At 32.9% G+C, this 21,137-nt stretch overlaps 2 protein-coding genes across 2 annotated transcripts; both read right to left on the minus strand.

Moving 5' to 3' along the window:
• On the minus strand, positions 1-5,705 carry LOC109017642 (NAC domain-containing protein 79-like). Its single transcript, XM_018999855.2, has 6 exons — positions 5,603-5,705; positions 3,970-4,207; positions 2,947-3,170; positions 2,679-2,846; positions 1,146-1,443; positions 1-764 (listed from the first exon to the last, which is right to left on the minus strand). The coding sequence occupies exons 2-6, from the start codon at positions 4,124-4,126 to the stop codon at positions 484-486; spliced, it is 1,128 nt and encodes a 375-aa protein (XP_018855400.1). The 5' UTR covers positions 4,127-4,207; positions 5,603-5,705; the 3' UTR covers positions 1-483.
• Positions 5,706-16,951: 11,246 nt separating this feature from the next.
• Positions 16,952-20,762, minus strand: LOC108995526 (DNA-3-methyladenine glycosylase). The gene is made up of 4 exons (XM_018971104.2): positions 20,104-20,762; positions 18,440-18,581; positions 18,203-18,344; positions 16,952-17,800 (listed from the first exon to the last, which is right to left on the minus strand). Exons 1-4 carry the CDS (start codon positions 20,489-20,491, stop codon positions 17,456-17,458), a joined length of 1,017 nt encoding a protein of 338 aa, XP_018826649.2. The 5' UTR covers positions 20,492-20,762; the 3' UTR covers positions 16,952-17,455.
• Positions 20,763-21,137: the final 375 nt, after the last annotated feature.

Consider the following 21,137-nt stretch of genomic DNA (forward strand, 5'->3'; position numbering starts at 1 on the left):
GAAGGAGAACACAAGAAACAATGTACATTTTTTCCCCTACTTTATAGCAATAAACAATATTCAAGTACAGAGAAATTAATTCCTTGCCCCTAATAAAAAAGTACAAAAAAAAAATAAAAATAAAAATAAAAATACATAAACCCTTTACATTCAAATGCAACGAGTTCAGAAGAAATAACAGCTAGCTTACAAGAAGAAAACGGCAGGAAAAGCCTCTCCATTGCCCTTGAATAATGGAGATGATGAGTATAATCAGCTTCATACCTTTGGTTTTCCTTAAATTAGTCTCTTATTCCTCTGCCTCAGTATCAATTTCAACCTATATGCGTGTTTCTACCTTTATCTTGTCGCCTAACTCACTCATGGTCCATGGTGTTCCTGATCTTGGAACCTACTGCTTACAAATGCATAACTTGCTACTACAATGGGGGTTATTATTATACACAAATGCTATCTGTGTTTACCTGTAAGGAGGCTCTAAAATTACATAAAGAAGCACAGATACTTCTTAAACCTTTTCTTTCTAGCAGCGGCCGCTTTTTCTCCATTTGGTGCTGCCGGACGGGTTTTGGATGATTGGGACACATTGTGAGAACTTGACGATGGACCTTCATTTCTGATGTTTGTCCTCAGATTTCTGCTGGCATGCTTTAAATTGTTGCTATCTAGGACACGACCACGTGCAGCTGATTTGGGAATGGAGCAATCCGTTTTGATGATTTCTTCAGGTGCCAAGGTTTTTCTTCCACTCCTAACAAGAGATCCTGCAGAGTACATATAAAATAAATTGACTTGCGTATATGTGCACCAAAATTGTAGAGATCACAAGAAGCAACGAATGTGAGTAGAAGAATTCTGTGTGTACAGCAATAAAGGAAAACTTCATAAATGCAGAGATGTGAGCATGGGGTGTCAACAGACCAGAGTGGTATGATAATAGAAGACAAGAAATTCAGCACTTAGTAATAGATAGTTTGCACTGCAATAGATCACACTCGCCTACTGAGCATGTGTAAAAGCAACTGATGGGACTTAAAATCCTCATGTTACTTTAAAAAAATAAAAATAAAATAAAATAATAATTATAATAAACAAGAGAACAAATAATGTGAAGAAACAGTGAACTGTTTAAAATGTTTACAGACCTGAAGTGGGTAAAGATATGAACCCCTCATCCGCTTTGGCTGATGCAGATACACTCAACTTAAAATCTACATCCTCCTGATTCTTTACGGGCTCCTCTAGTATTTTCAAAAAAGCCTCTGAATCAAAGTATGCATCTGATGACATGCTCGTGCAACCAGAGTTTTCTGAACTTGAAGACAATGCTGGATTATCAAGTTCCCATAGTCCCAAGCCATCATCTCGAGAGGGGTAATCTGGCCAATGATCTGGAAATGTATCTGCCAAGTTCAATCTGCTCGTGTTGTTATCCGCACTTACCTGCAAGACATAATTATGCTTCATCATACAGAGAGAACCTCCAACCCAAAAAGAAAACGCCAACTCCGACAAACAGAAACAAAAGAAGGGATAGACTCTTTATCAAATTCCAGTAATAACCAACAGATAAGATTGTTCTAGACTAATTTTCTATATGTCAAACAATGCCTTATGTTCTACACTTTATCAACCAGAATTCTCCTTGTCATGAGAAAGACCTAGTAGAGAAATATACTCACTAAGTTGACACCTAGCAATCAAGAATATTTTACCTGGTATAAATTTTAGGCTGTAGAAGGCCCAACATAAATTCAGCTTAGATATGTCTGATTCTGAGGAATGAAACTCATATAATCTCCCAATTTACTATAAGAAAAAGTCCCTAACCAACAATTTCATTGCTTAATTGGTTAGCCATTCTGGTATTGAGAAATCTCAGAAATGCATTCAAGATCATATGAAGGCAAACAGCAAAACTATTAGGCCCCAATATAGAAGCCATATTTTTTTATAGAGAATGGCTAGGTCTTCACAAATTTTACACAAGAAAGTTTAGAAACTGACATGGGTTAGGTCCCGTTTGGATGTTGATAGGGTCCCAATCCATCTCATCCCATCTCAATATCCATAAAATCACTCAAATATAGACACTTTTCAATTTCAATTTTTCAACTTTTTCATCTAATCATTATTTAATCACTACAATTTTCTCAAACTTCCAAACAAAACATAAAAAACAATTCAACTTTTTCAAATTCCAAAACAAAAATTATATTAAAAAATTATATTCTAACAATATTTTAACTTGATAATTTTTCTATTCAATTTTTTATCTCCTTTCCCAAAATCTCATAAAACATCTTAACTCAAACTATTCCACTACTATTCATATAATATTTCACAACTATTCACAGGTTTCTCATCTCACATCATCTCAATATCCAAACGAGACCTTAATGTGATATGTCATATCTACTTTACAATAAAAAAAAATTTACAATTTAATGGATCGCATTAAGCCAAGTCAGTTTGTAAATTTCCTTGTGTAAGATTTCTGTGTAGACCAAGCATTTCTCGTTTTTATAAATATATATAAAAGCCAAATGACTCAAAAGATTATTAAAATGAATAATAACAATTATATATAATGCAAAATCGGCTGCTCATCAACTAGTGTCAAATAAATATATAAATATCAATGTTTTCTACGAGTTATAAAACTGAGAAAACCATACCTGTGGCTTGCTTGTGGAACCTTTTCCAATAAAATTGTCGGCAACAACTGATTTAGTTGGGTGAATGCGGTTTTCACTGGCAATATCAGTGCCAGCTGGTTTCTGCTGCTTTTCACAGTTTTGGCTTTGCTTACAGCCACGAAAGAGTCTACAAAGGGAGCTCACTTCCTGCACATCATCCAACCAACTGGCAGTTGAATGACAGGTTTGGTTCAAAATTGTACGAAAAGACAATACATTAATAGTACTAATGAATTCCATAGAATACCTGGGCCTTGTTGCTTTCATAAGGTTTTCCCTGAACCATCCTGTATTCCTGAATCATCCAATCAGTTTTATGCCCATAAGTGTGGTCTTCAAAGAATTCAAATGTAGTGCTCCAACCAGTGATCACAGAGTTCGAGTATATTTTACAGGCCTCCCCTTTGGCCTTCCAGAACCCAAAGTTGTTGGTATCTTTGTTTTCCTCAGAGGGTATGAAGTACCATCCTTCTGCATATATACCCAATTACCAACTAACTTCGTAAGCTTCTTTCATGTTATTGTTTATACACAAAGACGATATGGAAATTCCCAAAAGAAATCTAACAGCATGCTACAAACAGTATCTTCAAGACAAAGTAGCATGCTCAATTTCTTATTAATTATAAAAAAAAAGTAGCATGATCGATTTAAGTGGCAGTCTATCATCTAAAAGACTGGTTGAAATGGGGGCCATACAACATCAAAGATCATTATTGCAGCGAAGCCAAAGTCATGATTACAAATAATATAGTAATAAAACATAAAATATAAAACTAGAAATTAACTTCTCGGACATAGAGATTGACACTATGAGCACATATGCATAGGATTGGATTACTCAACTTCTTACAAAAGAAGTAAACACTCTATTAACTAATATATCCAGAAATTCTTCTTGTCCAACAAGTACATGTGTACCAATACACAGAAAGTAGCAGAAAGTCACGTCTTACATACACTTTTCATAAATTAGACATCAAGGTCGGTCTGTAAAATCTGTCTTCAAAAGCTCAAGATGCTGTTTTGGTTGTGTATTTTCAAAAACTTTTGCCACTTCAAAACATACACATTGCAATACAAGCATTTATAAAGAGTTTATGCCTGCTGATACCTCAGACCAACTAAAATTTATTATATTAAATATGAGAGAGCTCAAATAGGCATTCAACAATGGGTCATCTCGTGGAGAGGAAGGGGTATCTTTTAAGGTACCAATAGTTCACACATCATTCGGAGATATGATAATCTTAAAGTACATAACACTTACCAGGCAGATTTGAGGGTTCCCAAAGGAAAGGATTCACTTCTGTTATCACATTGCCTGGGAACTGGGATCTAGTCATTTTCAGAAAAGAAGAAAAGATCTCCTTGTGGGTACAATCTAATCTTAAATCTCCAAGGGCGGTAGCTGCTGAAGGAAACATTGTGAAAGTCCAAAAGAATATAAAACAAAATCGGGACCAAAATCTGCCTCTGAGTAGATTGCAGAAGAAGTGTTCGTCAAGCTGGCAAAGAGAAAACTAATTAGATGCGGTGGTCAGATATCAAGAACCAAGTTACCAATTACTAATAGCAAAAGAAGGAAGTGAAATATTGTGAAGCTGGGAAAACATCTGTTAGTTTCAGTGGGCAAGTAAACCTCAAGATTCACTACAGAGAAGATGTGGAATCCATGAAGATTTTCCATGTGGGGTCAATATTGAATGAAAGAGAGAAAATAGCAAAACATCAAACGACAATACCTGAAATTTTTTCAGAATAGAATTTGAAATAAAACATCAAGTATTGATTTTTCATCAAACTTATTTTTAGCTACTATTTTTTTATTTTTTATTTTTTTGATATGCAGTTTTTAGCTACTAAATAACAGCACCTGACCTGGATAGGCCAAAAATAGCAATATGCAGTGAAGATTTACATTTGTAAGCAATAGGCAAAGATGAGTCATTGAGAAAAATTTATAACATCTCAACTAAACAGCAGACATAAAGCCCGAAAGGCCTTTTTTTTTGGTATTCAAGAAATGTCATAAAGGTCAAGAACATAGGCTATAAAATAAAAATCAACAACTGAATGAGTAATGAATTAACTCAACACGTTTACATTCAGATAATAATCAGGAACCAAAGTACATGACCTGGTACTCTAACATGATTGTTAGATAACAAAAAACAAAGCCTTTTGGGCTTTATGTCTGCTGTTTATTTGAGATGTTATTAACTTATCTCAATGACGGATTAACGGATTGATTAAATGAAAAATTCTAACCCACTGAATTTGCAAACAGGAAAAAAACAACCTTCCGCTTCCACAATATGTAAAAAATTAGAAATTCATTAAAATCAAGTGAAAATCGACTATAACATGCCCAGGAAAAATAAAACAAAAAAAGAGAGAAAGAAAACAACGGATCCGAACAACGAATCGCAGTTCTAATGAAGAAATCAATGAAAACACAGAAGATGATGGAGTTTTATCGCAATCAATAAACAATGAATCATAATTAACAAAGAATAATTGTAATTAAAAGCTACATCGTCCACAATATGTAGAAAATTAGAAATTCATTAAAATCAAATGATAATCGACTATAACATGCCCAGGAAAAATACAGAAGAAGAGAGAACGAAAACAACGGATCCGAACAACAAATCGCAGTTCTAATGAAGAAATCAATGAAAACACAGAAGATGATGGAGTTTTATCGCAATCAATAAACAATGAATCATAATTAACAAAGAATAATCGTAATTAAAAGCTCCATCGTACTATCCTTTTCTTTCTTTCTTTCCGCCTTTTCTCATCAAACAGATGGATTTTTCCCGAAAAAGGAAAAAAACACGGATTAAAGAACAACGGAAACTTTAGGACAATAGATAAAATAAAGATCCGAATCGAACCTGCAAGAGAACTTTCAACGGATGGGCGTAAGTCGATCAGTGACTGCTACTACCAGCAGTCAGCTTCTGCGCCCCTCCGTTTACGCGCACACTGAGGAACCACGATCGAGGAAGGTTGTCTTGGCTGTATTTATAGGCGTTGATTGTGGTTAAGATCCAAGGTTACAAAACCATGGTTAGGTTGTCTCTTTTGCACAGAAAATGATAAATAATCTCTCAAAATAAAAATAAAAAATCTTAAATAATATGAGTAATTCTACATACAACCGTGAAGTGCGTAACCGCCGCGTAATCGCTTTGAAAAAGAGTGGAGTCCACTATTAAAAAATTAAATTTTTTCATGTGGATCCCATGTTTTATTTATTTTTTTCAAAGCGATTACGCGGCGGTTACGCAATTCACGATTGTAAGTATATTTTCTCAAATAATATAGGGCTGCGCAACTCTCGTTTACTTTTTTTTTTTTAAATAAATTTATGACTCATATAAAAAAAAATTATATTTTAATAGTAAATTTAATTTTTTTAAAAAAAATAATTTTAAATTAAAATATTATATCAAATCACGTTAATTTATAAATTTATATTTATGAAATATTTTTATGTTTAAAATGTTTTTCTAAAATATATATATATATAGCTGATATACTTGATAAATTATTAAAAGTGTTTATAAATTATTTTTGTCGAATTATAATAAACGAGAATATTAAATATTCATATTTTAAAATTATTAAATAATGAAAAAAACCCTCAGTATTATTAATATGATTAGAATTTTTCTTTGAATAATTAATTAACCATGGCCACCAGTTTTATCCGCGTCATCGTTGGATCTCGTCATCCCTTCGGCAACTTGTGTTCCCTACAGCCTTTTGCCACGAAGCTTCCTTTGTAAGACTCTTTCTTTGAAGGATTCCTTTGTAAGACTTAAATGTGAAGAGCTGATCATTTGCTTCGGGGAATAGTGACGTGGCATGTTTAGGTTGGTCGTGGTTAGTGTTCTAGTAACAGTTTGTTACTCCATCCACCCTTCTTTATTTTGAATTGAACACAAATCATTTCTTCTTCGGGAAGCAACCTTAGCCTTGTTTGTTTGTTTGATGTTTGTTTTTACGGATTAAATAAAATGAATTGAGATTAAAATTTAAATTAAAAATTAAATAAAATATTATTAAAATATATATTTTTAATATTATTTTTATTTTGAGATTTGAAAAAATTAAATTATTTATTTTATTTTATTTAAAAATTTTAAAAAAATATAATAATTAGATTAGATGAGTTGAGTTGATAGAAATTATAAAAATAAACTAGACATGAAATGTAAAATACATAACTTTCGTGGAATTATTTGAAAAAAAGTAGAAATTATTATAATAAATAAATTCTTTTATATGGATATAATTTTTTTTTTCTTCAAAGAACTTGCACGGAGTTCCCATACTTTAAAACTATATAAATAATTATATTTTTAATTTATAACATCAACTATCACTTACGCATAGATCAAGAGTTTAAAGGTTTATTAAATTAATATTTCTATATAAGAGATGTTATCTCAATTTATGATTGCTCATACATTCAAGTGATAAACACAATATGAATTATATTATATACTTTATTAGAATTTACTCATATTTTATTGTGTTAATATGGCCTTATTTATCAATCCTTAAATTAACTCTTATTTTTAAAAAATTTCAAAAGTGGTGGACAGTATTACCACATTAAAACAAGATAAAAGTATAAGAAAATTTTTATTATCAAGTCAGTGTATAGAGCACACTACACATTGGTAAAGTGCTTGCATGATATAATTTGATTTGAAACATAGATTTTAAAATTTGAATATTACAAATCAAAGTCTTACAATTAAGTGATGTAAATGATGTGCTTTACAAATCGGCTTGAGAATGGAATAATTCAAAATACGATGAGAGTTTAATATAGAACACTTTCCATACTATGATTTGCTTCTAAATTACTTACATTAATTATAGAATGTTAGCTAATAAACTCTAGTACACCTACACATGATACACCAATGATATTTTAAACCATGACATGCTTTAAAGGTCACGCTCTATAGCTTGTCGACGTATTATTAAAAAAAAGGTTGTGGCTAATAGGGCTATGATCTCGTACACTGCTTGCCTGCAACGACGATGGCATTGAAAAGGGAAGACCTCGATGCACGACGGTACAGGTTAGTTAGTGTTAACTCCCTAAAAAAGACTTGTTGATGTATGTTCTTCCTTTGGTATTTTTACTTTTGGATATACAAAAAGGGTTAAATCCCAAGATGGTTTTCTATTTGATGTGGCGGTGCTTTCAGCAGAAGTTGAGGCTGAGGTTTAGCCTTGCCGATAGCAATGAGGGTTCTTAGCTGGAACTCCCTTAGGCTTGGGGTTCGAGTCCTTCGGGACTTAATTCGAAAAGAAGATCCTGATTTTGTTTTTGTGATGGAAACTAAATTATTAGCTTGTAATTTAAAGGTTGAAATTTGGGTTGGGATTTTTTTGGATGTTTAGTAGTTAGTTGTGATGGTCGTAGTGGTGGGTTGGGACTATTTTGGCGTCGGGATACTGATCTAGATCGGGTGTCTTATTCAAAGCATCACTTAGATGCTTGGGTGATTGATGGGATATCGGGACTAAAGTGGTGACTGACATCAGTTTATGGGCATTCTGAAGTTGCAAAGCGATGTGAGGTGTGGAAATTATTGAACTTTATTTATGCTTCTGTTACAGGTCCAAGATTGTGTTTTGGGGACTTTAATAAAATTTTGGTTCAATCTAAAAAGCAAGGAGGTCGTAATCGTGTAGCTAGACAGTTGACTGCTTTTAGAGAGGTTGTTGATTATTGTGGTTTTAAAGGCCTCGACACTGATGGATCTTTGTTTACCTGGTCTAATATGCGGGATGGGGTAGCTCATATTCAAGAAAGACTGAATCGATTCCTGGCTAATGCAAATTGGTTGTCTTTATTCCCAGGATTTCGATTAGAAATTTTACTACTTATTCTGACCATATTGTTTGATTCTCAATACCATTAGCTCAGTTCAATCTCGGAGACGAGATTCTAAACCTTTTCGGTTTGAGGCTATGTGGGTGGGGGCTAAGGGTTTGAGGATATTATTAAGAAGTCTTGGAAATCAATAGAACATGCTAATGCAGTTTCAAAATTGATGAGTGCTATCTCTTCATGTAATCAAAATTTGAAGCTTTGGCAAGGTAATCAATTTGGTAATCTGCAATCTTAGCTACGATCTAAGCAAAAGGAATTAACTCGCTTAGTAGAGGGCCCTCCATCTTTATTTTCCAAATCTAGCTTGAACTCCCTTAGACATGACCTTAATCTTTTGCTGAAACATGAAGAGTTAATGTTGAAACAAAGGTCTAAGGCTTTATGGTCATACTCAGGGCCATAATTCTAAGTTCTTTCATTGGAAGGCTTCTTAACTGCGTTCAAGAAATTTTATTTCTTAGCTTAAAAATGACTCTGGTTGCTAGACTAAGGGTAGTGCATTGGATTCTCTAGTGTTATTATATTTCCAACACTTATTTTGCACTTCTAATCCAACATGTATGGAGATTGTGCTTGAGGTTGTCAATCCAAAGGTCACAACAACAATGAATGATGATCTTTTGAAGTCCTATTCAACTGATGAGGCATGATATGCTTTATTTTAGATGCACCCTCTAAAGGCACCATGATTGATGGTTTGTGTCCAATGTTTTTCTAAAAATATTGGCATATTGTAAGGAGTTTGGTTATATGGATAGTCTTAAACTCTTTAAATCGTGGTCTAATTCCATATACTCTAAATGAGACTTTTATTGTTCTTGGACTAAAGAAGAAGAGGCTTGAAAAAATTCAAGAATTTAGGCCTATTAACTTATGCAATGTGATCTACAAAATAATTGCAAAAGTTATTGTTAATAGGCTAAAAACTATTTTACCCCTAGTGGTGTCAGATAGTCAAAGTGCTTTTGTTTCGGGTAGACTTATAACGGATAATGTTCTTGTAGTATTTGAAACTATGCATTGTATTTGTGAAAGGATGAGAGTGCATAGTGGTGTGATGTCATTGAAGTTGGATATGAGTAAAGCCTATGATTGGGTCGATTGGAGTTTTCTTGAGAACATCATGTTGAAACTTGGTTTCAATCAAAGATGAGTGACTCTTGTATTATTATCTTGCATTAATTCAATCTTTTATAAGATGCTTATTAATAGGGTGCCTACTTCTTCATTTGCTACAACTCGGGGTTTGCGTTAGGGTGATCATTTATCTCCTTACTTGTTTGTTCTATGTGCTGAGGGGTTGTCATCTCTACTTCAAGTTGCTAAACAAAGGAAATTGATCAATGATGTCCGGATTTGTCCTATAGCTCCCGATGTTACTCATTTATTTTTTTACAGACGACAATTTATTATTTTACCAGGCTACTCATTCTCAAAATGAAGATTTGAAACAATTATTACAAGTTTATGGGTTGGCTTCGGGGCAGCAGATAAATATGGACAAGTCTAAACTTTTGATTAGTCCTAACACAAAAGCTAAGGAAGTTGATAGAACTATGGCCATTTGGGATGTGCATTCTTTACAATCTCATGATTGCTATTTGAGTCTTCCTTCTTTAATGGGATGGTCAGAATGTAATACTTTCAAGGATTTAAAAGATAAGGTATGGAACAAGTTACAAGGTTGGAAGGAACAATTGCTTTCATTGGCGGGTAGATAAGTATTAATAAAGGCGGTTGTGCAGGCATTACCTAGCTACACCATAAGTTGTTTTTTTTTTTTAATTTTATTATTACCAAAGTCTTTTTGTAAAGACTTAGACGGATTGTTTGCTAAATTTTGGTGGGGACAATGCCAATCTAAATAGAAGATACATTGGCTTAGTTGGTCAAAAATGTGCTCTTCAAAAATGCGAGATGATATGAATTTTAAGAATCTTGAGCTTTTTAATTTGGCTTTGTTTGCAAAATAAGGTTAGCGGTTGGTTCAAATCCTAATTCTTTGTTGTCTCGGTCTATAAAGCTAAGTATTCCTTTCCATAGATTTTTTCATTCACATTTGGGTAATAAGCCTTCATATGTATGGAGGAGTATTTGTATTGCTAAATTTCTTTTTCTAGCTGGGGGTATTTGGAGGATAGGGAATGATGCTGATGTTAGGATAAATCAAGATAAATGGCTCCCAATTTTTTGGTTACCTGAGTCTCTTCCACCTAATCATATCATTCATGATGATTCAAAAGTTAATATGCTTATACATCAACCTAATGATTATTGGGATGTGGGTTTGATTCAATCTATATTTTCTCCTTTTGTTGCTAATGCTATTGTACAACTTCCTTTATTGCCAAGGGGTTGAGATGATAAGTTTGTATTGACAGACACTAAAAATGGCTTGTATTCACTAAAGTCAAAATGGCTTGTATTCACTAAAGTCTAGATATCATCTTGTTGTGACATTATTTGAATGGGTGGTTCTGATTTTCAAGGTTCTCATCCTTTTGGTGTCAATTCTGGAATTTAAACCTTCCTAATAAAGTTAAGAACTTTGGGCGACGAATTTGTAAGAATTGTCTTTCTACAAAAATGAATTTGCTAAAGAGGGGCGCTATTTCTAATGTGGATTGTTCTATTTGCTCATTAGTAGTGGAAGATTGTTGTCATATTTTTTACGGATGTCCAGATGTGAAAAAATTGCTGGCTGTACATTGTCCTTTTGTTATATCTTTTCTGGGGATTGTTGGTAATTATTACTATCTCTTGGGATGTTTGTAAGTATAAGAATATGAAGTTATTTAAGAACTCTAACTGTATGCTTAATGATGTAGTTGATAATTGTTTGACATATGTTGAGAGGTACACTACCATTAAATTGCATCAGTCAATTGTAAGTAAGAATATTATTCTTTCTTGGAAACCTCATTTGCAAGCTACAATAAAACTTAATTTTGATGGTGTTTTGTTCAGTTCTTATGATTTTGGGGTGGTGGGGGCTATTTTAAGGAATGATAAAAGTGATGTTTTATTTGCTTTGTGTCGAAAAGAACTTGAGCTATTTGAAGTAGATGACGCTGAGGCTTTGGCTACTTTGAGGGTTTACAGATGATCTTGCATTTGGGTTTCTTTAGTTTATTATTGGAAGGGAATTCTTTGTCTGTAATTGAAGTTATTGGCTCTAAAGAACCTAACTTTTCTAGGCAGGGGAATATAATATTTGAGTCCAAAAACTTTTTTCTTCTTTTGAGCACTCTGACATACTTCATGTTGGGAGATAAGATAATGAAGCAACCATTTACTTGCGAGACATGCTCGTCTTGTGGATAATATAGTTTAATTGTGGTCTCAATGTTCAAATTTTATTTAATCTAGAGTCTTACAAGATGCTGATGTGTAATTACGTAGTTTTATCATTGTAACTATTAATGTTATTATTATGAATGAGATTGTTCCGTTCTTAAAAAAAAAAATCATACAGAATTCATTATATATGCACATTAATATTTTTTTATGTTAACCGATATGAAATACTTTTCATAAACAAACTTGAAAATATAATATATATATATATATATACATTTTTTTTTTATCACAATATGTCTTTCATCGACCATATGCAATTGAAATTTAGATTAACATTTGTGGCCAACTTTATACTAACGTGGCAATATAAATATGAGTGAAAGGTGATGGTCAACAAAATAGGATCCATGGATTTGGATCAAATTCCTATTTGTTTTGTTATGAGGCTCTAGAAGCTCAAAGTGGCCTTGAAATGACCTTTATCGCGCGATGCTTTACTCGTGACTTGCGCTTCAAGCCTATAATATTCACCGCACATCACCCTTTATTGTGGCCGACTACATGGTACATTATTAATATTAATGCAACTGGAAAACATATATTCCGGTAATTGTTTTTTTTATTTTTTATAAGTGGGTATGTAAATATAATGTTTATTGTGGGATTTATTAAATTATTAAAAATGTTAAAATATAAGTATTTTTTTTTAAATGTTATTTATACTTATAATTCTTACTTACATAATAAAATGTGTTGATATCTCAGTTACTGATATGCTAAAATTTTGAAATTTGAAATTTGAAATTCAAAAATAAAAAAATTGATAAAATGGGTCTTCTATGTAAAATCATAAATACATGTACATGAGTGATTTATTTTTTTTAAAAGAAATAAAGTTATAGTAAATAGAAATAGTGCTATGCGAATGAATAATATTATGAGAGAATATATTTACAACTGCGAATTGTGTAATCGCCACATAATCGCTTTAAAAAAGTGAATAAAATATGATACCCACATGAAAAAAATTAATTTTTTAATAATAGACTCCACTATTTTTCAAAGAGATTACGCGGCGGTTGCGCACTTCACGGTTGTATGTAGAATTACTCTAATATTATACATACTAAATGGTAGGCCCTATTTTATCAATGTTTTTTTTTTTAAATCTAAATTTTAAATTTTCAAGATTTTTAATAGTTGACACATCATCACATATCGTTATTTAAATAAAATTGTAAGGACAGGTTTGGGGATGGGATGAGACACAAAATTTCATCTCATCTCATTTCATCATTATACATTTTTCAAATCCTCATACAAAATATTATTTATAATTCAATTTTTTCAAATCTCAATTCAACATTTTCAAATCTCAAAATAATAATAATACTAAAATATAATATTTTAAACACTAAAATAAAATATAAAATTCTCATCTCACTCTACAAATTTGCCCTAAGTGTAGTCTGAATAGCAGTTTCTTAATAAGATATTTTCACCATTATTGGTGATATGCTAAAAATTTATTATATTATAATTAGCAGATAATTTCCATTGATAATTTGATTTGTCAGAAAGATAAATTTGCCATTATTATAATTATTATATTATAATGAGGAGATAATCTATTTTTGGATTAAAGTTAAATAAATTTTCAGTACATTCATGCATATATTTTTTTAATCTTTCAATATCTCTTGTCTAAAAGAAAAAAAAAAGTTAGACAAATTATTAATACATATATGAAAGTTCTCGTCATATATTATATTATTAGATTCATAAAAGTTGTGACGACAAGCATAAGTGACACCTAAGAATTGTCTAGCTATTACGAGTAGAGGTGGTAATATGTGATACGATCCATTACTTTAATATGAACTCGATACGATAAAAGTGGGTTAGAGTTTAGTCTTAACAGATTCAGGTTAAAACGGGTAATCCGTTAAGATACGATTGCTTAACGGGTTGATAATGTGTCAACCCGTTATGACCCATTATAACTTGTTATAACCCGTTAAGAAAGTTAAATTTATAATTATACCTTTATACCTAAAAATAAAATTGTTAAAATTTTAATTTCGATATTTTTATTATTTGGATTGTAATTTTGGACTTATAGTTAGTTTTCTATTTTTTTTTATAGATATTGTGATTTTAACATTTGTATCAAATTATACTAAACTTAATTAGGTCAAATGGGTTAATTTCGAGTATGTTCAACCCATTTACATAAACGAGTCAAAAATGGTTGACACGACACGACCCGTTATGTTAATAGGTCATATTATGTTTTGAGATTTTGACAACATAAGGTTAACGGGTCGGGTTAGAGTTGACCTATATAGTATAATATACATATCTTAACATGATACGAACACAACCCGTTAATACGATTTGATACTCTTAATTACGAGGAACCTATTGTGTTTGTCTATCACTTCACTACTATTTATTATTTAATTTTTACTTTTACTTATTTTTATTATTTTTTACTACTATTCAATACCATTCAATATTTTATTATTATTTTTTCATTACTATTCACATATCATCTAAGATCACCTTACTATCCAAACATACCTTTAATTATCGACGTACCCAAATTTTAGTAATACTAGATACAAGTTTCAAATAGATAAATTTCGTGTAAGTGCTTTATAAAAATATGGGTCATACTAATAAAAAATAATTTTCTTACACTTTATTAAGGTAGGATTCACTTTTTTACAAACGCTTTGTATGTGATTTGTTTATTTGAAATTTGTATAAATTATTTCTCTTCCTTGTAAATTACTAAAATGAATTGCTAATGCAGAACCTCTTTGATATATGCATTAGGCACTCTTGAAAGGAAACAAGGTGATATTTTTATCATATCATCACATATTATGTAATGAAAACTGTTTATATAACATATCCTATAATAATAAGAGGATGAGATACTTTGAAACTATCTAATAATTATTTTAAGATGTTATTCTGATAAGTTATTTTATACTCAAGCCGGTGGACAGAGTAATAGATTCTATTGTGATTATTGCATACGTGAGCTTTGTAGCCATTGTTCATCCATTTTATGTCAAAAATTTCATTGACATCGTGAGGATTTAGATTGGAAATCTGGAATAATATTTCAAGAGTGTAACTTCTTTTGGGTATACTTTCAATTTGTTTATTAGCATTTGTACTTGTAGTTGCAGGTTTCATTTGTAAGGCTTATGAGGATCTTTGTTTTTCTTTTGACATTCCTATTGTATTTGAAAGGGATAAAATATACATGGCCTAAAGTAATCTTACTAGGCCTAATCTAAGGAGGATGTCTCATTATTAGAAGACAAAGGAAGAGAGAGGATTGGGAGACAAAAAGGGGATAAGAAAAAAGATAATGTATCATGAGGAAGGGAAAGTGAACACTGAAAGAAAGAAAAAAAAAAACAGAAAGGAAAGGAAGATGTCAGACACACAAAGAAAGGCGACAAATCCTCACCATTCCTTAGGGACATGCAAATAGAGGGAGTATATAAAATGAAATGACCAGAAAATTTCAGGGAAACTTCTTTGACTTTGACTTATTCTTTAGTTTTTTCAACTTTTAAAAAGGAAAAGGAGCTCCAGCGACAAGATTTACACAAAAAAATAAGCCTATGATATCCATTGTACAGTGATAGCGAGATATTATGAGGGATTGTAAATAAGCTTATTATAGTGCATATTCCCTCCCCAAAAATCTCGTAGACGTAGACTTTATGCCGAAACACGTAAATGCATGTCTATATCTGTTTTACATTCGTAGTATTTATTTTCCATTTACTGTCATAGATGTACGCACAGCCTCACCGGATCATGCCGGGGACTTTAGATTTCACCGTTTGAGGCCCAGATCATCATAGCAGGCCAGGAATGACTCTTTTTCACCTTCTAGACTATTGTGCATTTGGCATAAACAAAATCAATGTCTCAATTTCTTGTTTTCTTTATGCTTAAACAAGAAAGTCTAACTTGGAATATAGATGCTATATTTCAAAATTTTCTTAATAAATTAAGGTTACGTTTGGATAGTAAGGTGATATCAGATATTCTATGAATATTAATGAAAAAGTAATAAAAAAATAATGATAGAATAATAAAATAATAAATATTAGTGAATCATTCTCAACTAGTTCTAGATTTCCGCCATGTAAGTTGGCATGAAGAAGTAAATGGTAAAAAAGATGTGTTCTCCACCTCAGGCAGTTTACAGATATAATTTTTCATTTTTAATAATTCTTTGCACCGAACCGCCACCATCGACACATGAGCTCCATGCACTAGCTCAGTTGCCTATCTTGTCCATTTGCTGTCAAAGCTTAGATTAAGCCGATTCTAATTATGCTATAGCTTTCCCTAGTTAAGAATTAGGGAAGGAGGAAGTGGAAGTCGAAAGCTCCATCAAGCTTACCAAAAACTCTGCCTACTGGTCAGACTACAAGCAATCATATCTTTAAGTGGTCTCTCTCTTTGACTAAAGACTAATGATAGAGTTTACAAGTGTCGCGTATTCCATTTAAAAAATATTAGTAAAAATAAAATTTGTATAAAAAAATTAATTTTTTAATAATAAATCTCACTATTTTTTAAAATGAATGAGTTTCACTTGTACAATTCATGCTTTATCTAATATTACTTTTGACCAAATCAAAGGAACATGAATTCAAACCGATTTGTTTGGTCCATTACAATCTTTTGTTAACTATTTCCATTACTCTTATATTTAAATGAATGCATTAAAGATTAAAAAACAAACGACAAAAGTGTTAAAAAATTATTTTCTTCATGCATCACAAATTCTCAATCTTAAGTATTTTCATATATTGGATGGCTTGTGAGACTCTTATAATCATCTTGGGGCCCACGATCCATCGCTAGTGTTGGCTTTTTAATGGCATGGAAAGACACATCTCTTGTTGAATATCAATCAGTATAAAGGAATTAAGACCGGCTGCCCTTTTCAAAGGGGAATGAATTGACATGCTTTAAACAAATCAATCCACAGCTTTCATAACAAACCTAGAATTTTCAACAATGTTTCTCAAACATCAAACCATTTTTCTTTTCCCAAGCTATTACAGAGTCACTTTAAACCCCAAAAACCAACTAATCATATAAAATTAAGTAATGGAACTAATTACAGGAGGTGCAATGAAAACAGAACAGCAAGCATAAGGCATCTGTCCTAACAATAACTTTTTACAAACTGTATGCTAACAGCATAAAGATTAGCAAAAGATGTGTGGAGTTTAAGGTGGAGTATTCACTGTCAAACAACATCAAAGGATAACTCCTCGATAGCTAGAACATATACTATATGGTTGGGTTAAATGACACTCAAGCTGATGAAGAAAGCAAGCTATAAGACCATGTAGATCAGTAGATGCAAGCAAATGTAAACCAACATACTTGCACCCGTTTCTTCCTCTCCTCATTGAAACTTAAATTTCCTAATTGACTAGATTTGTGTTATTAGTCAGGGACAAACTTCGGCTTAGGCAAATTGTTCCTGGGATAAGCATGTATTCTCCAAAGCTTTGGTTAGTACCTGTGTCTCCTCAATCTTGGGTTTCAAATCCTTTTGGAGATTTGCATTGCACTCCTGGTACCTGAAGCATGTTAAGAGATGATCATTAACTATTCCTGCAACTTGCATGAATGAATATACAACAGTCGGCCCCACACAACGGAAGCCTCTTTGCATCAAATCCTTGCTTATGAGTTCTGCTTTTGGTGTCTTGACTGGTACTAGACGTGCATAACGAAACCCATTTCTTATTGGCTTATGGTTCACAAAGCTCCAGCAGTACTTACTGAAGGAACCAAACTCCTGCTGAACCTGCAAGAGTAAATCATATAAAATAACTAACTTCAGAACCAGATCAATCCTACACTTTCTTTTACAATCTTGACCTTATACTAATTATCCAACATCTTGAGTTAGAAGCATAATTTTATAGGAACCAAAATAGGCATCAAGATAAAAACCCAAAACCTTGCATAGGGAAAATAAAGATTTTTTCCTATTGAACTTGGCCGTTTGCGTGCTTTCAATCTAGAACATCAGAACAATTTTGATTGATTGTTTGGGGGAAAAGTTTACTCTTAAATCTAAAATCCATAAACTAGAAATTTGAGGTGGACATCAAATGCATTAACAATGCTAGCTAAATCCTTATGCCTTTACCTGATTAATTAAATAAATGTTTAACTTTTTATAAGGGCTTGATTGATTTATTACCTTCAGCATTTGTTTGGCATTCTCTACGACTGCACGGAGCTTTGGTTCAGAGAGTAACAGGCTGCCATCTACTTTCAAGGACATCAATTTCTTCTCTGTAAACTGTGCGATGGATGATGGGTTAAAATTTTCAAAAAGTTTCCTGTCAAATGGATCAAGAAACAAATATCAAGTATAGGTATGCACCCAAAATTTCCCCTGTTTGAAATTTAAGTGAACAGAGTAGAAGCCAAAAACCTGAATATATCTCTCTTGTTAAGAATTGCGGACCAGGTTAGTTCTGCCAATGCTTGTGAAAAGACAAGTAGCTCAAACAACTTATTATCGTCATACACTGGAACACCCCATTCCTCATCATGGAAAAAAGTATAATTTGGTTCTGTCACACAAAAGGTTCCAAATATGTGAATTACTTCAAATTAGCTCATAAATAAATTAAGTACTGTAATTACAACTTTAATAACTCAAATTTTTCAGTGAATTAGATGCATAACTAAAAACCCAAAATGTAAGGGTAATTTAGAGCAGGTTTGGGGGGTGGGATGAGACACAAAATTCTCATCTCATCATTACACATTTTTCAAATCCTCATTCAAAATATAATAAACAATTCAACTTTTTCAAATCCCAAAACAATAATAATACTAAAACATAATATTTTAAATACTAAAACAAAATACAAAATTCTCATCTCATCCTCAAACCTGCCCTAAATCTAACACTAAAATGAAGCCCTTTTTTAACTTTTTCAAATGACTTTATAAAGAAAAATGAAAAAAAAAAAAGTAATGTTAAAGCCATAGATAGAAGATCATTCATTTCTCAAAAGACCTTGGGTCTCTTTAAGAAAACCTGAGTTTTTTTTTTGATGGGTAAACAAAAAGCATGATTATTGCTGAATGAACATGCTGAAATTACTCACGTAGAGTTTGATCTATCACATATACATCCTTGGTATTGATAACCATGTCAATTCTGGTAGTGTTATGACATACTCCAAACATATAAACCAATACTATGCTATGTCCATCAAATCAGACAGCCATTGGTTTACTCCAACTATTTGAATGGACAATGAATATGCTAAACTGCTGTTCCAACCTGCCATGAGGTTGGGAAATGAACCCATAACAATACCATAATGGTTAGGAGGACTTTTTCAGGCCTTGCTTGTAAGTAGTTTATTAGTCTAGTCTCTTTTCTAAGTAAAAGTTTCATACCACTACCTCCAAAACGAGATGGTATTCTAGGCGTATGAAGTATGCAATCGATCAGGAATTAATTCCCCATGACACGGATCTAGCATAATGATTCAAAAGGAATGCTATTCCATGTGAGAGAAACACTACCATCCATCTTGCCAAAAAAAGATACTGCAAAGACCTACAGCAGATTTATAGCAACTGTCACAATTTATAGCCAGTTTAAGAGGTGAATAGCGCCAGCTAATTTATTGGTGACATTGAAAAGCAACTTCATGCTGCCCTATTAGGAAGAACTTTGAGGGCTCGTTTTGTTTGGTCATCATAAACGGATTTGTTTTTTTCTTCTTCTTCTTTTCATTACATTCGTCATAAAAACATCAGGAAAGCATGTTTGAAAACTAGCCCACTTTTGTTTCATGTTTGTCTCTTCCCTCTCAAAAAAAAAAAAAAAAAAAGGTTTACTAAGTTTCTGGGCGGAATTTTTTTTGCTGCCGGAAAAAATGTTTTTTGTTGCATCAACCCCACACCAGCACACACTCAACCTATTAAGTGTAAAAAAAAGTAATGTGAAGTGTGTGCTGGTGTGGGGCTGATGCATAGCATTTTTCATTATAACCCTCGAAAATAGGATAAGAAATTTGAACGTGAAGAGAATAATTTTTACACAAAGGGTTAACAAGCTTAGCACATACTGACCAGAGTAAGGTGTTATCCAATCGCATCGTTTCGGCGGACCAGAATTCTTCGGCGACGACAATGCCTCACCGTCGACACCATGCGGGACAACCTTAACAGGCTTAAACCCGGTGCGCCTCACCGTCCTAGACTTCACTGTTTTCTTTATCGAGGAACCGCTCGAAGAAGAATCCGAGGAGCACGAGCTGTCAACCGAGATATTGTTCCGCACGGCCGGTTCCGGAATTTCGGAAGCCGGCTTTCTGAGCTGCTGTGGCCTCTTAACACTCTCGGGCTTCCGTTTAGGTGGTTCTTCGGAAACCCTAACTCTGTTCCCCGCCGGACCGAGAATGGCTCGGGGTTCGGACACCGGTTTAGCCGATAATTGAAGCTTAGCGACCACAGACATTGCTTACGAAAATTCAAGCGCTCCAAAAAAAAAAAAAAAACACCTGTTCAGAGCTTGATTACACCTCCAAAAATGACTACGGTCAAGCCGAACTTCTGCTCACGGTGGACTCATCAAACACGGGCGAATTCTCTGGAAAATCAGTGGTGAGTGAGGGAAATTAGGGAATGAGCGGAGGGTAAAAACGGGACAAGATTTTTGGCGAGAAAGGAGATGGAGTCTTGAGGTTGAGGAGCAGAGAGAGAGAGAGAGAGAGAGAGAGAGGAAGAGCTAGGAATGGCGAACAAGCTGCCGGGTTTCGGGAGGTTTTAAAAATGAGGAAGCTGAATGTAAAGGTACCGGTGACAGCCGGTGACAGTGCTGGCGTGTGGATGACCTTTTACCGTTTGGTTTTCGAAAGAGATGGAAAGTCTTACGAAATGCCGAATTTGCCATTCTCGCTTATTTGAAATTGCATTATAGTCCTCTCGTTCCTCTAAACTTTATTCTTATATTTTATTATTTTTAAGATTTGTTTTTCTCTCTATTACAATATTATTGTTGTTAATTTAATTATGTCAACTCAATGAAAAAAAAAAATCAATGATAAAGAGTTGAATTCTTGTATCTATCAATTTCTTAAAAAATACAAAAATTTTATTTTTTT

This window comes from Juglans regia, chromosome 6 (assembly GCF_001411555.2).
Source record: "Juglans regia cultivar Chandler chromosome 6, Walnut 2.0, whole genome shotgun sequence".
NCBI classification, from domain to species: Eukaryota; Viridiplantae; Streptophyta; class Magnoliopsida; order Fagales; family Juglandaceae; genus Juglans; species Juglans regia.

Excerpts from the sequence above, each read along its gene's own strand:
- LOC109017642 (XM_018999855.2), bottom strand. The coding sequence starts at position 4,126 with ATGTTTCCTTCAGCAGCTACCGCCCTTGGAGATTTAAGATTAGATTGT. Across the intron at positions 1,444-2,678 it reads GTTCCACAAGCAAGCCACAG|GTAAGTGCGGATAACAACAC; the intron begins GTATGGTTTTCT and ends TATGTCTTGCAG. Across the intron at positions 765-1,145 it reads CATATCTTTACCCACTTCAG|GATCTCTTGTTAGGAGTGGA; the intron begins GTCTGTAAACAT and ends TGTACTCTGCAG.
- LOC108995526 (XM_018971104.2), bottom strand. The coding sequence starts at position 20,491 with ATGTCTGTGGTCGCTAAGCTTCAATTATCGGCTAAACCGGTGTCCGAA. Across the intron at positions 18,345-18,439 it reads AACAAGAGAGATATATTCAG|GAAACTTTTTGAAAATTTTA; the intron begins GTTTTTGGCTTC and ends TCCATTTGACAG. Across the intron at positions 17,801-18,202 it reads ATGCCAAACAAATGCTGAAG|GTTCAGCAGGAGTTTGGTTC; the intron begins GTAATAAATCAA and ends TTACTCTTGCAG.